Below are 13,946 nucleotides of genomic sequence, written 5' to 3'. Positions count from 1 at the left end.
TTCAGATTAAAGTCCCCAACAGAAGGCCACAGTTGGTCTTCAGCTGAGCACCTCCTTCAAGGGCTTTTCCAGACTGAGGAATGTGTGGTTCTGGGTTTCTGTGAGCTAATGGAACTTCCTCTTAGCGAAGAGAGAGGGGAAATGGGCTCCCACTGTCAGGAGGAAATTCTGTCAACTGTGTTTTCCCAAATGTGTAAATAACTATAGTCGAGAGATTGCCTTACGCACCACCCCCCATACCTCTATGCCCACCCCATACACACAGCAGCAGAACATGCAGCCCTCTGAGAGGTCAGGCCACACACACAGAGCCTACCCTGCACCTACACAACACTCAGCACCCCCAGAGGCTAGATACCACCCACAGAGCCCACATAACACCTGATTCACAGGGTGAAAATTCTCAGAGCCCCTCATGTGAAGGGAGAGAACCTGGGCTGTTGTCTGTCCGGGGATACACAGAAACCTTGATGGGCATGTCCAGGCAGCCGAGTTCCGATGCTATCACCCCCACTGATAGGACACCAGATACTGAGAAGGCTGACTCACTCGTTTCCTGCAGTGCTCATGGGTTTGAGGGTTTCTTTTGAAACAAACCCACAACTTAAAATTAAGTGTATTGCTATTAATGAGAAGGCCCATGGTGCCTCTCATTGTCAGAGTGATTTCAAGTTCACTGGATTTCCCGTAAATCTCCAAACAGGGTGCTGGGACTCTGTAAACACTGACGAGGAAGGACTGGGTAGGATGATAACAATTCAGGTTTTTAAAAGGTGACTCTGGCCAAGGCATAAGTCATTCAACAAAAGGAACTGGGCAGAAAACAGGGAGACCTTTATTGAAGCCAGCCATTTAATTTGGTTTTTTTTTCTGATTTTTGTTGTTGTTGCTGTGTGTGTGTGTGTGTGTGTGTGTGTGTGTGTGTGTGTGTGTGTGTGTGTGTGTGTGTGTGTGTGATGTATGTGGAAGTCAGAGGACAACCTGCTGTGTTGGTCTTTCCTTCTACCATATGGATTCCAGAGCTGGAACTCAAATGATCAGGCCTGGCAGCAAGGGCCTTTACCCATTGACCCACCTCGCCAGCCCAGCATTTCATTTCTTCAGCGGTTACCTACCACATGCCAGATGTGATATTCAGCCTTGGCTTCATGGTGATAAAGACTTCATGTCTGGTTATAAAGATCAAGCAATTGAGTATTAACAAGTGTTAATAAGTGCCGTGAAAGAAACTAGTATCCTGCACTAGGAATGAGGCAGGAAGTAGATAAGCAGGGTAGGAAGCTGCCTTCCCTCTGGCTGTAGGAGCACACAGCCAGGGGCGGGGCTTTAACCAGAAGCTTGCGGATGGCTGGGAAGTCAAGGATCACAGTTCTAGCTCATCCAGCTCCCACGGGTGGCCTCTTCCTTGTTTATAGGTAACTTGGAGCTACACCACCCATAATGGAGAGTTATCTCTGGTCTCTTCCTTGTATGAAGACTCTAATCCCATCATGAGGCTTCATCCCCATGACCTCATCCAATAGCCTCCAAAAGGCCCACCATCATATTAGGGGTTAGAACTTCAACACTGAGGGGTGGGGGTGAGGGGCACCAACCTTCAGTCCATAGAGATGCTTGTACGCATACATTGAGCAAGGGCAATGGGACTAGAGAAGAATGAACCAATTCAAAGGACACTTCAAAGAAAGACAGGACCGCAGGCTGGGGACAATGAAAGGGTCAAGCGTTAACTGCCACTTGAACCTGATGGAGAGCAGTGCATGACATGGGTATGGAAGGGAAAACATGGTGTGGCGGGGTGGAGGTGTTGGGGACCCGGGAGAAGCTGAGCTTTGGCTCAATGGTGGTATTTCATGCAGAGGAAAGATATTTAAGTAGCTCTCGGGATGGGAGTGGTACTGGGTTAGGGCTCGGGGCTGGGGATTTTGAGGCAAGTGCTCTGTGTTCTCTGTGAGACTTACATCGTGGGTGGATTTGTCATCATGGCATAGAGATGAGAAGACAGGTCTGGAGAGGGTTCCTGGCCATCTACAGCCCGTAAACTCGGGATATTCACCAGACTCATTATCTCTAGGAGGAGAAGGCAGCCATCCTATTGGCCTAGAGTGTCCAGAACCATGCCTGAGCTGGGCATGTGCACTGCAGACCCCAGCCAGGAGCCTCAGGGATCTTCAGACAGCCACAGCCCCAAACCAGGGGGTGATGTAACAGCGAAGTGTTCCCTTCAGTGAATTACCCCACTTGCAGAGTCACGGACTCTGGAGTGGACATGGGCAGGGAAGGTTAGACACAGTACCCCTTCCTTCCTTCCTTCCTTCCCTTCATAATCAGCTCTTTAGAAGAGCAGTCCCATTTATAGACTGCTACACTCTATACATAATATTCATGATGCACGCGTGAGCAGCATTCTGAAGCCCTGCAGCCTCTGCCGGAACTTACCACTCCTCAACACACCAGCTCCTTTCTTTAACCCATGGCCCAACTTCCCCCAAAAATGCACTCGTGGAGGGCCCCAACAACTCCTGCTTCCACAACTGCCAATCCACATTCATTTCTCCGGTGCCTTTGGAGGGGTGAAGTGGCTCACCCCTTCATGTCTCCAAGTCAGGGCCAGCATTTTCTCCTTAATTTCCATTGTCTCTACCATTTCTCATCTGCCCTCAGCATCCCTCACCACTGAATAATCTTCCCTACTGTTGACTGAGCCGAAGGGCTGAAATGCAAATTCGAGCTTTGAATTCTACGGACAACTTGTAAGACAACACTCAAAGTCTCTGCTCAGAAGGTTCTCCAAAACCCCCACCCTGGCTCCTGCCCCTTCTCATTTCGTCCCTTTCACATCCTCACTGCTCCTCATCCCCAAAGGCTCTTCTTCCACCTTGCTGTTTCAAGGCCACCCACGTGTCCTCGGCAAAGCCCCCCACCTGTGGCCACTCAGACCCTGCATGTGCTTCCAACATAGGACTCGTCACTAGGTGGCCGTCCTGTGAAAATGAAATGGGAAGTGTGAAGTATCGCTCTGGGTGCCCTCTGCCCCTGCAATGGTGTGAAACACATTGTAGGTGCTAGGTACACTCCTGCTGGACTCATTGGAAAGAAGTGAAGTGTGTGATATATTAACTATGCTAAGTGGAGGTGGGAAGGCTCAGACATGGAGTCTGTGACAGGCCATAGAAGATCTGAACCCAGGATTCAAACCTAGCAAAGAGTCAGCATAGGTAATAGAGCCAGTGCTGTATACCCTGGTACAGGGTGGAGCGTGGGGAGGCAGGGTGAGCGCATGGTATCTGTTCATTCAGGCTAACCAACTACCACAGCAAGGTCCACTAAGACTAATCAACTACCACAGCAAGGCTATTGGGATGGAGAGGCCCCAGGGGCATGCCCAGGGACTGGAAAGACTGCTTCTCTGGGTTCTAGGCATGATCTGTTCTTTGCAAATGAGTCTGTCTGGACCTGAGTCTTCTGATCTGTCAGTTGGAGACAGTGTTGAAGCTGACCATGTCATTAGTTCTCTGGGTATACTGCTTCCACGGAAGGTCCTTTAGCCAACACTCCTTCCAGCTCATTGACAGCAGGAACTCCTCTTGATTGAAGTCTGTGCCCTCTACACCCAGTCAATGGCAGTGCATAGTAATAAGCACTCAACAAACGTAATGAACGCATGAATGAGTAGAACTTTTCCATTCATGTCAAAGAAGCGTTTGAATGCAGGTGAAAGCAGTTCAGGAAGCATCGAGATGATTATGAAGGTCATGGAAGACTGAGCAAAGCAGGTGCTTGGGAGACATTAGCCTGGACCTAGAAGGGAGAGAGAGACCTAGAGGTAACTCTGAGTGAAAGCTTGACTGCAGGTTGGCCATCCTTTCCTCTTAGTCACATGATTCTATCATCATTCCCTTCCCTCTTTCTTCACCCTACAGTTCCTATGTGCTGTAGGACAGGGCTGCAGACCAAACAGGAGACATAAGGCAAGAGAATACATCCAGGAGACAAGGCAAAGGGGCCTGAAAACATTCCTCATGCATTCATCCACCCTTGGGGGCAAACATTCATTGGGTACCCAGCATGTCAAACCTCCTGAGACTGTGACAAGCCACTAGGCATGATCCTCCTGGCTGGCTCAATTCTGTATGTATGTGTATGCACACACACAGTGTCCATTCACCTCTCCCCCACCCTCACCCCAGCATGGTGGAAATGAAGTTACCCACTGGGAAATGGTCTCACAGCTGGAAGAAGCCTCAAAGTTTCCAATGGCAACCTTACATAAACAAGGTCCCTGGGACCCAGAGGATCTCAGCCCACAGTCTATAAGGAGAAGGACTGGGCTTAGACTAGAAGATGAGAGACTTCTTCCATTTTTCACCCACCTTTCTCCCAGCAGTCCTCTGCTTGTGCATGAGAAATCCTACCCAAGGCTTTGAGGAGGGGAAGCCAAGCCCAGGACTCTGCAGAAGGGAGGGTAGGGATGTATTGGAGGGCGGGAAGGGCGGGGTCCACTATGGCCTCCAGCACAGCCCCACTTATTGTTTTGTGGGTTTGTTGTTCCTCTGGGCAGACAGAACATTTTCACTTCTGGTCCCCAAGTGTGAGAATTCACCAGGCCACTGGCTTCCTGTTTTGTATCAGCTTTTGCTCAAACATTGCCACTTCTAGCTGGGTTTTGCTCACTAAGCAGTTTTTAAAAATAAAATGATACTTCCATCTGCTTCTGTTTTGACCTTCTCAAACCCCTGGAGCATTGAAAGGAGCACCATAGATTGTGGTCTTCTTGGTCCTGTCACCTGAACCTACCTACTGACACTGGCTTGGAGCAAGGCCATGCAGACTCGAAGGAGATGCTATGGCTTTGAGCATCCCTGAGGTTGTCCCTTGGTAGAAAAGCTCTCCATCTGTGTGCGCCATTCTCTAGAAAGGCATGTGATCACACACACAGCGTGGGATGTGGTTGAGGACAGGGAAGGAGAAGACATGACCAGTGTGAGTGTTAAGAGCACCAGGCATGGACCAGGCTTGGGGCAATGTGCAAGATGCCCCCAAGAGACTGAGGAACCCTTTCACCTGTTTCCTAAGAAGTTCCTGCCTGTGACCAAAAGCACACAAGGCACAACAGGGGACTGGAAGAGATGTAAAGCCTAACTCTGCCTTCAGGGAGTGCTTGTGAAGTGGGAGAGATCAGGTTAATCTCCAGAGAGACTAGATTCCCCATAGGGCCAGCCTAGTACCTGGAGGAGTAGAGAAACTGAATGAATGAATGAGTGAATGAATGAATGAATGAATGAATGCATTGAAATCATGAACTTAAAAGAGCCAGAGAGTATTTATAAGTACAAATCAGAAGAGAACAAGACACATGAGTCTTAAAGAAGGCTCCTTGGCGATGTTATACGTAAGCCAGGATGTGGCAATTTGGAAATCAAAGAGAGAATAAAAAGTAAAAGACCGACCAGGAAGTAGGTGAGTTAGAAGCTCAGAGCTGAGATCAAGACAAGCAGGCCTGAACCCTGAAAGGCCCACCCATCATTGTGAAGGGTTAGTATCTCACTGGAGGGAGAAGCCAGTTTCTTGGAAGCTAGACATCAGAGAATAACTGCCACTTGGCCTGATGATCCAAGCCAGCAACCCAGGATTTAAGGACGGTAAATTCTCACTCCACCTGAGTGTCTATTTCCCCAGCCTCTGTTTCCCTACCTGTGAAGCTAAAGTGAGACTGGGTACCTGAAGCCCCTGCCCTGCTCAGTCTGTGTCCAACAAATGTGAGATTTGCCCTTTCGATACTGACTAGTTTAGGAGTGGTCCAGTTTTCAGTCCCCGCTGGATCTCTGCAAGATGTGAAAAAAAAACTGAATAGTAGTTAGAGTCCCAGACTCCTGGCATCTAGGGGACCTCAGCAGCCACCTTTTAACAGCCAGCTCCTAAATCGGAGTTGACACTTCATATCATGCTTACATCTTTTAACTATTTACGGAACAGCTGGAGTGTGCCCAGGCCACTGATATAAGAGATTAGTTATTTTCTGATAGACAAGGTATGAGTCAAGAGGAACCTTCAAGAAATAATCTTGTCTTTTGCTTTCCCAATGCTGAAATAGATGTCAAATAAACGGCATGACCAGCGTGATGGCCACACAGCACCATGGGACAGAATGAGAACTATATCCTTTTATATAATGACCAGTCTTTACCCTGATAAGCCCTGAGGTGAGACTATGTCCCTGAGGCCACAGATTCCGCTCAGGCTCCAGTATAGCTGGTAAATGCTGGACAGTCCTGGACAAAGCATGCTACCTCTCTGACTCCCTCAGTCTTCCTATGTGTAAAATGGGACAACAATAATCTCTGTGTCACAGGGTGGTCACAAGGCTCAAAATGCAGAAGCATGCATGAAAATGTGTAAGCTGACCAGTTCTCCTCAGGCGGCTAGGCATTCTTTTCCAGAATGAGGCTGCCCTCTGTTTCTTCTCCAGTCAATTCTAATCCATAGTAAACTTGTGTACTGTCCTTCATTTGAAGGGTTGCTAGAGACTCCTGGCCACAAAGGGTTGGGAAACAGGACATGGGAGGAAACCTGGCCATCTACAATAGAATCCCAAATGAATGGTGTCTAGTTTTGAGTCCTGAGGTGAGTCTCAGGAAAGACAGGAGTTGAGGTCCACAAAGTCTGGAGGGTTGGGGTGCAGGAGAAGAGGACATTCTAGGCTGAGCACAGTCCTGGAAAAGACACTAAAGAGGAGCAGGGCAACAGAGAAACTGCAGCCTGTAGCCCTCAGCACAGCAGGCTCTCCAGTGGGGTCAAGAAGGAAAAGGGAGCAGGGAGGAGGACTGGGGAGGCCCTGGCATGGGGAAGGATCTGAGTGTCCAATCAGTGTCCAGCCTCACAGACCTGCTGCTTGGTGTCTAGTCCATTTCTGAGAAAGCTAGAATCTGCCCCTTCACAGCCTTCAACAGAGGACTCCTAGGGTGGAGCCACCATCCAGGGCCAAGAAAACTGCTATACCATGGGCCAGCGGAAGTAAGGAAAACAAGTTGGGGGGGGCATAAAGGGAACACAGAGCACGTCAGCGGGCTCAGAAAGAGGAAGCAATTCTCTCTCGCTTCTGCTTCTGGGCATGGGAAATACCCGCTGTTCTCCCAGTCCTCAGCAGATGTCCTTGTCCTCACCTGAAGCCACCAGCCTGGCCCAGGACTACCTGGGGCTCTAGTCTCACCCTCCTTTCAAGTTCCCAAAAGGTTTGCTGAGTCCCAGGCACTTCCAAGGGACCTGATAGACCCCACAGACCATGCTGACCATGGCAGAGTTGAAAGTGTTATTGGGGCTGCATAACCTGTGAGTTCAAAAGCAGGGTCCAGCCTGCAGAGCTGGTATCCAAGGAAGAAGGAAGCCAAAGGCAACAGGCTCCCCTCTCTGCATCTCTCACAGGAGTTCTTTGAGGAAGGGAGAGGATCCAAAGCCATGAAGGGTCTCTCTCCATAGGCTTTGGTGTTCAAGCCTATCTGAGCCGGGAATAAAAGGGCCCCCAGCCCTGGCAGGAAGCAGGAAGAACCTACTAGGTCTGGCTCATTCCTTCCTCTGCAGTCTGCTGTAGGCCAGTGAGAGAGAAGAAAAACAAAAACACAAAAAAGCACAGGGGCCTCAGCAACAGTGAGGATAAGGAGAGCAAATAACAGCCAGCCCTCCCCTTCCTGTCTCTGCTCTGGCCTCAGCATCCTTCAGCCTTGAGCTTGGGGCTGGTTGATGCAGTGGCTGCCTTGAACAGCCCAGGCCTCTTATGCCTTCCTCCAGCCATAGCTGATCCAGGAATTCAGCCTCTCTGGATGGAACCACTTTATACCAAATACCCACTGAGCTACATCTCTTAGTACCAGCTCCGCCTCCATCCAGTAGGTCACATGCAGAGGAAGAAGTGATGAGGTAGAGGGAGGTAACGTGTTCTACAGTCCTTGTCCTTAGCTGCTTTGTTCAGCCTCAGCCAGGGGCTCCCCACTGCTCCACCAGGGGCTCCCCCACTGCTCCACGCCTCCAGCTGCTTTCTGCCACGTGGGGAGGGCCTTGCATGGGACAGCGGAGACTAGGGGATAGAACCCACCCTGTGCCCCGTGCCCGCCCCAGTTCAGGAGCTTAAACAGGGACGTGGTTTCTAATTGTTGTGGTCATATATGGTGGGCACTGAGGCCTGTCACTAAAAGGAGAACTGGTCAGAGGGCGCCAGCACCCATGGGGAAGGGTGGAAAATGGCCAAACCAAACACGGAGGTGGAAAGGACAAGGTAAAGACCCAAGTTCAGCCCTCAAGGAAGCTGGCCACTGGTGGAAAGGTTAAAAACCATGTCTGAAATCACCACTCTAACCACGTAACTCCCAGATGAAGATGACCGGCTCTCCAGCCCCTGCTATGAACTTTACAAAATGAAATGGCAGGAGATTCCACATGACAACCTACCCTGTGGAGTCGGGGGCCCTTTCCACTCTGGGCTGTGTGAGACAGGAGCGGGCTGGCCTGGCTATGCTTCCTGAGACTTTCTCTCCTGGAATACATTTCTAACCCCAGGGAATGGTTGCTTCTCCGAGTCCCATAAGAAAACTGCTAAGGCTGGTCAGGCCCATCCACAGAGGTCCAACTCTATGAGAGCTAGAAGAGGACCCAGAGAAGGCTCCTCATTCTCCATACTCAGGGCCAGGCCAGGCTTTCAGGGTCCAGGAAGGCTGAAGGAGCTCATGATGACCCAGGAGTCTTTTCCCTGTATAAAGAGATGCTAAAAAGAGAAAATGGCTTGGGAAGGGCTTTGCTATGCCATCAATCTTGCCTGACTCTCCCAAGAAAGAGCAGAAGGATTGAGTAATGTATTTGTGTTGTGAGTGATCCTTGGTGCTAGGCTTGACAACCTGGGCCCTCATAAGACCTTACTCAGACATCAGACCCACTCAGGAGTTTTCCTACTCACCTCTCCTGAACTCCAGAGGCTAGATGCATCTCCATCAGACTCTTTCATTGGAGAACTTCATGTAGCCGCCATCAGGACTGCTCATGTGGCCACTGATGGTGAAGGGTGGCCCCACTTCCAAGTCCTTCAGGTTCCTGAGACAGATTTCCAATAAAGCCGTTGAAACTGAGAACCCAGCCTCTCCCTGGGGCCTGTCTCCCTAAACTAGAACCTACAAAGTGGTTCCTAGAAATAGGGACAATCTCTAGGTCACTGACTCACTGACTTATCTTCCAGAAGAAGATTCATCTCATCTCTCAGGGACAGAGGAGAAGCAGGTCTCCCCAGTGGCAGGAAATAGTGAGACGATGTACCCCGAGAGGTCTTCCTGACTTCTGTTCCTCAAATCCATGACTTTCTTTGATTGCGCTTCTTTTTTTGAATCCTACACTGTGCCCAAGGTTGTATTATTTGCAATCAGACTTGTCTCCAGCATTGACAGTGAGACACTTAGGGACAGAGAATATGCCAAGCCATCTTTGTGTTCTTAGAAATAAATACCATAAAACTGGCTATAAGAAAACTTTCCTTAAAAATAGTGAATAGGTGGACAGGTAAGTGAGTGGATGGATGGATGGATAGATGAAGAGTGTATAGGTGAATAGAAGGATGATACATGCATGCATGGATGAGTGCATGGATGTGTATGTGCATCTATGAGTGGATGAGTACATGGATGAATATATGGACTCATGGATGAGTAATGGGGGTTAATGGGTAGATGAGTAGAGCAGATGGGTGGTGCATAGACGAGTTGGTGAGTAGTGGGATGGGTGGATGGGTAGATTGATGAATAAGTGGGTGGGTGGGTGGGTTGATGGATGGATAGATGATTGGTGGGTGCTATGGGATGGATGGATGGATGGATGGATGGATGGATGGATGGATGGATGGATGAATGAGTAGGCAAGTTTGTACATGAGTGGAGGAGTGGGTAGATGGACGGATACCTGGGTGACATGTTCTCTGCCTGAGAGTGAATACTAAGATGACTACAGTCATCAGGGCCTCCCATGGTGCTCTTTATAGGCATGTTTTACTCTGAGAACTTTCTTAAATGGAGTATTTCTGGTTTGCTTAGGAAGCATGGAGAAAGCCAGGAAAGGGAAGCAAATAAGTTCCATTTCTGTCTCTAATTCCTTTTTCATTATATTCAGCCCCCAATGCCAGCCCACCCAGATCTGTCTTGGATCTACTCACCGGATCTGGTATAAGTTGAAGACAAAATTAGGCCCTGGGAAGACAACCAGAAACAAGAGTGAAGATCTCCAAGGGAGGTGACTATCATCTCTCTGGGAACATGTGGTGCTTCCCTCACCTGCCCATAGTGTAAACAGGCTGACCTTGGGCTGTAGTGTGGGGTTCTCAAGACCCTTCAGGGTCCTTCCAACAGGAGCCCTGATCACCCTAGGAAGGAAGCATTTCTAGCACAGAGCCCCCCGCAAAGAACCAGACCTAGGCTTCACTCCAGCTTTATGTTCCAACCCTATGATTTTTACCACATACCCGTCTACTTCAATAATGGAAGCTGAGGGATGAAGACGCCACTCAGTTGGTAGAGTACTTATCTAGCATGTGCGAAGCCCTGGGTTCCTTCCCAAACACAGCATAAACTAGGTGTGGTAGTGTGCAGTTGTAATCCTAGCACTTGAGAGGTGGAGGCAAGAAGATCAGAAGTTCAAGGTCTCCTTAGCTGCATAGATAATTCAAGGCCAGCCTGGGCTAGAGGCTGTCTCAAAAAAAAATAAAGTAGGCTGTAGCTGAACATGAGGACGCTTGGCTATATTCCCAGAACTCACTAGGCTGAGGCAGAGAGATGGAGAGTTTGAGGTCAGCCTTGTATCCATATCAAGGCCATGTATAAAAACAGAGCAAAAAATATAATAACTTCTTCATTGTGTGGAATTTTGAAAACACATGCCGAGGAAAAGTACATTGGTACACGGTAGATGCTCAATACATCCTTGTAAATGCACCCCTGGGAAGTTTCCTCTGTCAGTGTCCCAGCATGCTCTCCTGGCTTCCCCAGTTGAAAAGACCACAGTAAATTCCAGAAGGCACATCAAGGGTTTGGGGGTGTGTGCAGGACACACGAGCAGACCCACAGACAGACTGACACCTAAGGAGACAGCCTGCCGCCCTGGCCTTCTAGGCATTGCTCTTGGTCTTGGGGAGTTTAAAAAAAAAAATAGAAGCTGCCTACTTCTTCAAGTGGGAGGAGCCTCCATTCCCTCAATAAAGGCCCCACCTCCCCATCTGAACCCCACCCCCCACCTCCCCATCTGAGCACACCCCCCACCTCCACCCCCACCCCACCCCCTACCCCCCCACCCCTGTGTGCGCTTCCACTGCTCAGCCATCCACTCAAATCTTCAACCCCTGCAACCACCAGAGGAAATGTTTTTGCATCCCGCTGGGCTGAAAGGCTTGCCACCCCGCCCAGCCTTGCCAGCTCTACTGATGAGGAAGGGCAGAGCAGAGTTTGGGGCTGGTGGGCATGGGGCTCACTCACCGTCCCAGCAGTACCCGCGCTGGTACCACTTGGCTAAGCTGTAGCCGAGGATGGACACAAGCAGCAGTGACAGTCCCACTCCAAGGATCATGCCCAGTGTGCTGATGGAGTCCTCACCTGCAGAGAAGCCATGAGTCCTCACATCCACCGTACCAAAGCCCTGCACCACCTTACAACTCCCCTTCTCTTCCTCCCACCACCACCCACCACAGCCCTCCAGAAGCCTGCCACGCTAAACTGGCTCGGTCAGTCCTACTATGCTGTCGTGGGAATGTCTGACACCTGAATTTTGAAACTGCATTCATGTGGTATCTTCAGCATGTTAATCCAAAGGCACAGCTCCCCTCTAGCAACAGATACTTCAGGACTGGGGAGATTCCTGAAGTCATGGGCACTTTACTTAATAGAAGATGCTCTGCCTACTTGAAGAAGAGCCTGGAAGGCCTAGCCTCAGTCTAATCACAGTGGCCAGGAAGGGCAGCCTGGACACCCTCAAGGACGCAGACTGTAGGATCCCAGGTCTCTTCCCCTTTTTGCAGAGCCCAGTCTACCCAAATAGCACTCTGCCTGCTCTTTGCTCCTGCTCCTTCTTCCCTTTTGTGGGCTGAGCTCTCGGCTGAACGTATGTTATTTTTAAGGCTAAGCCAAGAGCAGGAGACAAAGAGCGTTTGGAAGCGTGTGCAGGGCGAGGCGGGGGCGGTGAGAGGACAGAACAGAAACACAGAGAGTGACCAGGCTCTGAGGCTGATGCTGGGCACACCATGGCAGCTCACCTGTGCAGGTGAGGCAGGGGACGCTTTTGAAGTATGATAGAGAAATAGAATGACTCCCTGTGTCCATGGCCTGAGGGGCAGAGGCTCGAGGGATGCTACCACAAGTCTGAGAGGTGTGTTGGTTGAGCACAGACACTGGGAGTAGGCTAGTGCATGAAGTCCAGCCCCATCATTTGCATGTGGTGGGAACCATTCGTCCCTTCACCCTTCTAGATTTCCGCAGTTCTGGGGGATTATTGAGACTAATACAAAACGCACAGTTACTGGGACAGTTGATGGAGATGTCAGGAAAAGAGGGCACTTGGGATCAGACCCGGCACACACTATGTACTCAACAGATGTTAATGATATCATTACTGTGTCATCATTATCACCACCAGATTCATCAAATACTGCAAGTGTCTTATTAAGTACATCACTGTTTGCTTCTCCCAAGCCACTCTCCCAAGCTCCTGATCTTCCTTCCCCGTAAAATAGCAAGGTTAAAGTCAGCCATGGTGGCACTTGGGAGGCAGAGACAGGTGGGTCTCTGTGGGTTTAAGGCAATACTGGTCTATAAACTGAGTCCTAGACCAGCCAGGGGTACATAATGAGATCTTGTCAAAACAAGAAAAAGAAGGTTATTGTTCTCCACTCCTGAAGACAAAATTTGATGACTATCAAATGTAGAAAGGAGAGGGTCTCTCTTTCTAGTCATAAGTTTCAGAAACTCAGACCCATAGAGAAAGGGAAGACATTCACAGCTTGGGCAGGAAGAAAGAATAAGACTGGCCCTCCTGGCTATGTTAGAAAAGAATCCCCAGCCTAGGGAAAAATCAGGAGATGAAGGACAAGTAGTTTACAATGATGTCAGTGAATCTCAGAGAGAGAATCCATGCTCTTTACCCAAAAATTGAGCCCAAAAGAGACAGCAGGATTCTCAGATAGAATTGTGGGAACCCAGAGCTAAGCAGAGCCCTAGAAAGACAGTCAGAACCCACTTAAGAACAGCACCTGGGTAAGTGGGGTCTCAGATAGCCTTAGAGAGCTGCTATGCCGTGTCACAGCCTGGGACAATCAGCAGCTCATCACCAAGAGAGGCAGAGAAGTCATGGAGCCCCTGCAGACCTGAAGAAACCGTGTGGAGGGGCCCCAGAACCCCTCTGCAGTACCATGTAGATCACCGTGGGTGTTGGTGTGAGCTGGTGACGCCAGGAACTCTTCATTACTCCTCCAGACTCTTTAACTCCCTTAGAACAAAGGAGGAACAGGGATTTCCAACACTGCTGAAGAGTCTGTCATCTGAGCAAATTAAGACTAAAACTAGACATTAGATTCTAGGAACAACAGAGTCACATTTCTGGCACACTTGAGTTTGTCAACTGACATTTGTGTCTGCTACTAACAGCATGACAGTAAAGATTACCAGTGTCTCAAAGGGATTAGCAACCATACAGAAAGGCTTGGTGGAATGGATTTGTTCTCTTCAGTACTTCTGCAAATGTATAAGGGCATAGCATCCACTACCTACCCTCTTGAAGCAGAGAACCGCCCTTTCGGACATGAAACCTTCTGGAACCTTACCTTGAATATCCCAGCCTTCAAAACCATAAGCAACAAACTCTCACTCTAAAAAATTAGCCTGTGTCAGATATCAAAGGACTAGAGCAGGCAGAAAAACGTGTTGAAAGGCATTGAA

General features: G+C 49.4%; 1 protein-coding gene across 5 annotated transcripts in view; it reads right to left on the bottom strand.

The window, feature by feature from the left end:
• Window positions 1–13,946, bottom strand: part of Smim35 (small integral membrane protein 35) — a 118,398-nt gene that overhangs the window by 7,498 nt on the left and 96,954 nt on the right. For 4 of the 5 annotated variants that reach the window (XM_052758816.1, XM_052758810.1, XM_052758783.1 and 1 more), the window contains 4 exons: window positions 11,496–11,612; window positions 10,184–10,217; window positions 8,945–9,078; window positions 814–3,801 (listed from right to left, as the gene is read on the bottom strand). In XM_052758816.1, coding sequence (XP_052614776.1) covers window positions 8,979–9,078; window positions 10,184–10,217; window positions 11,496–11,586 — 225 coding nt within the window. In that variant the 5' untranslated portion in view covers window positions 11,587–11,612 and the 3' untranslated portion in view covers window positions 814–3,801; window positions 8,945–8,978. Of the gene's footprint in view, window positions 1–813; window positions 3,802–8,944; window positions 9,079–10,183; window positions 10,218–11,495; window positions 11,613–13,946 lie in introns of those variants that run through there. The other variant, XM_052758792.1, reaches the window with a different exon arrangement.

The sequence above is a fragment of the Peromyscus californicus genome, unplaced genomic scaffold, assembly GCF_007827085.1.
Source record: "Peromyscus californicus insignis strain IS unplaced genomic scaffold, ASM782708v3 Scaffold_11__1_contigs__length_118956290, whole genome shotgun sequence".
NCBI classification, from domain to species: Eukaryota; Metazoa; Chordata; class Mammalia; order Rodentia; family Cricetidae; genus Peromyscus; species Peromyscus californicus.
Note: the sequence above shows the minus strand (reverse complement) of the source record. Positions and strands in the feature narration are given on the sequence as shown.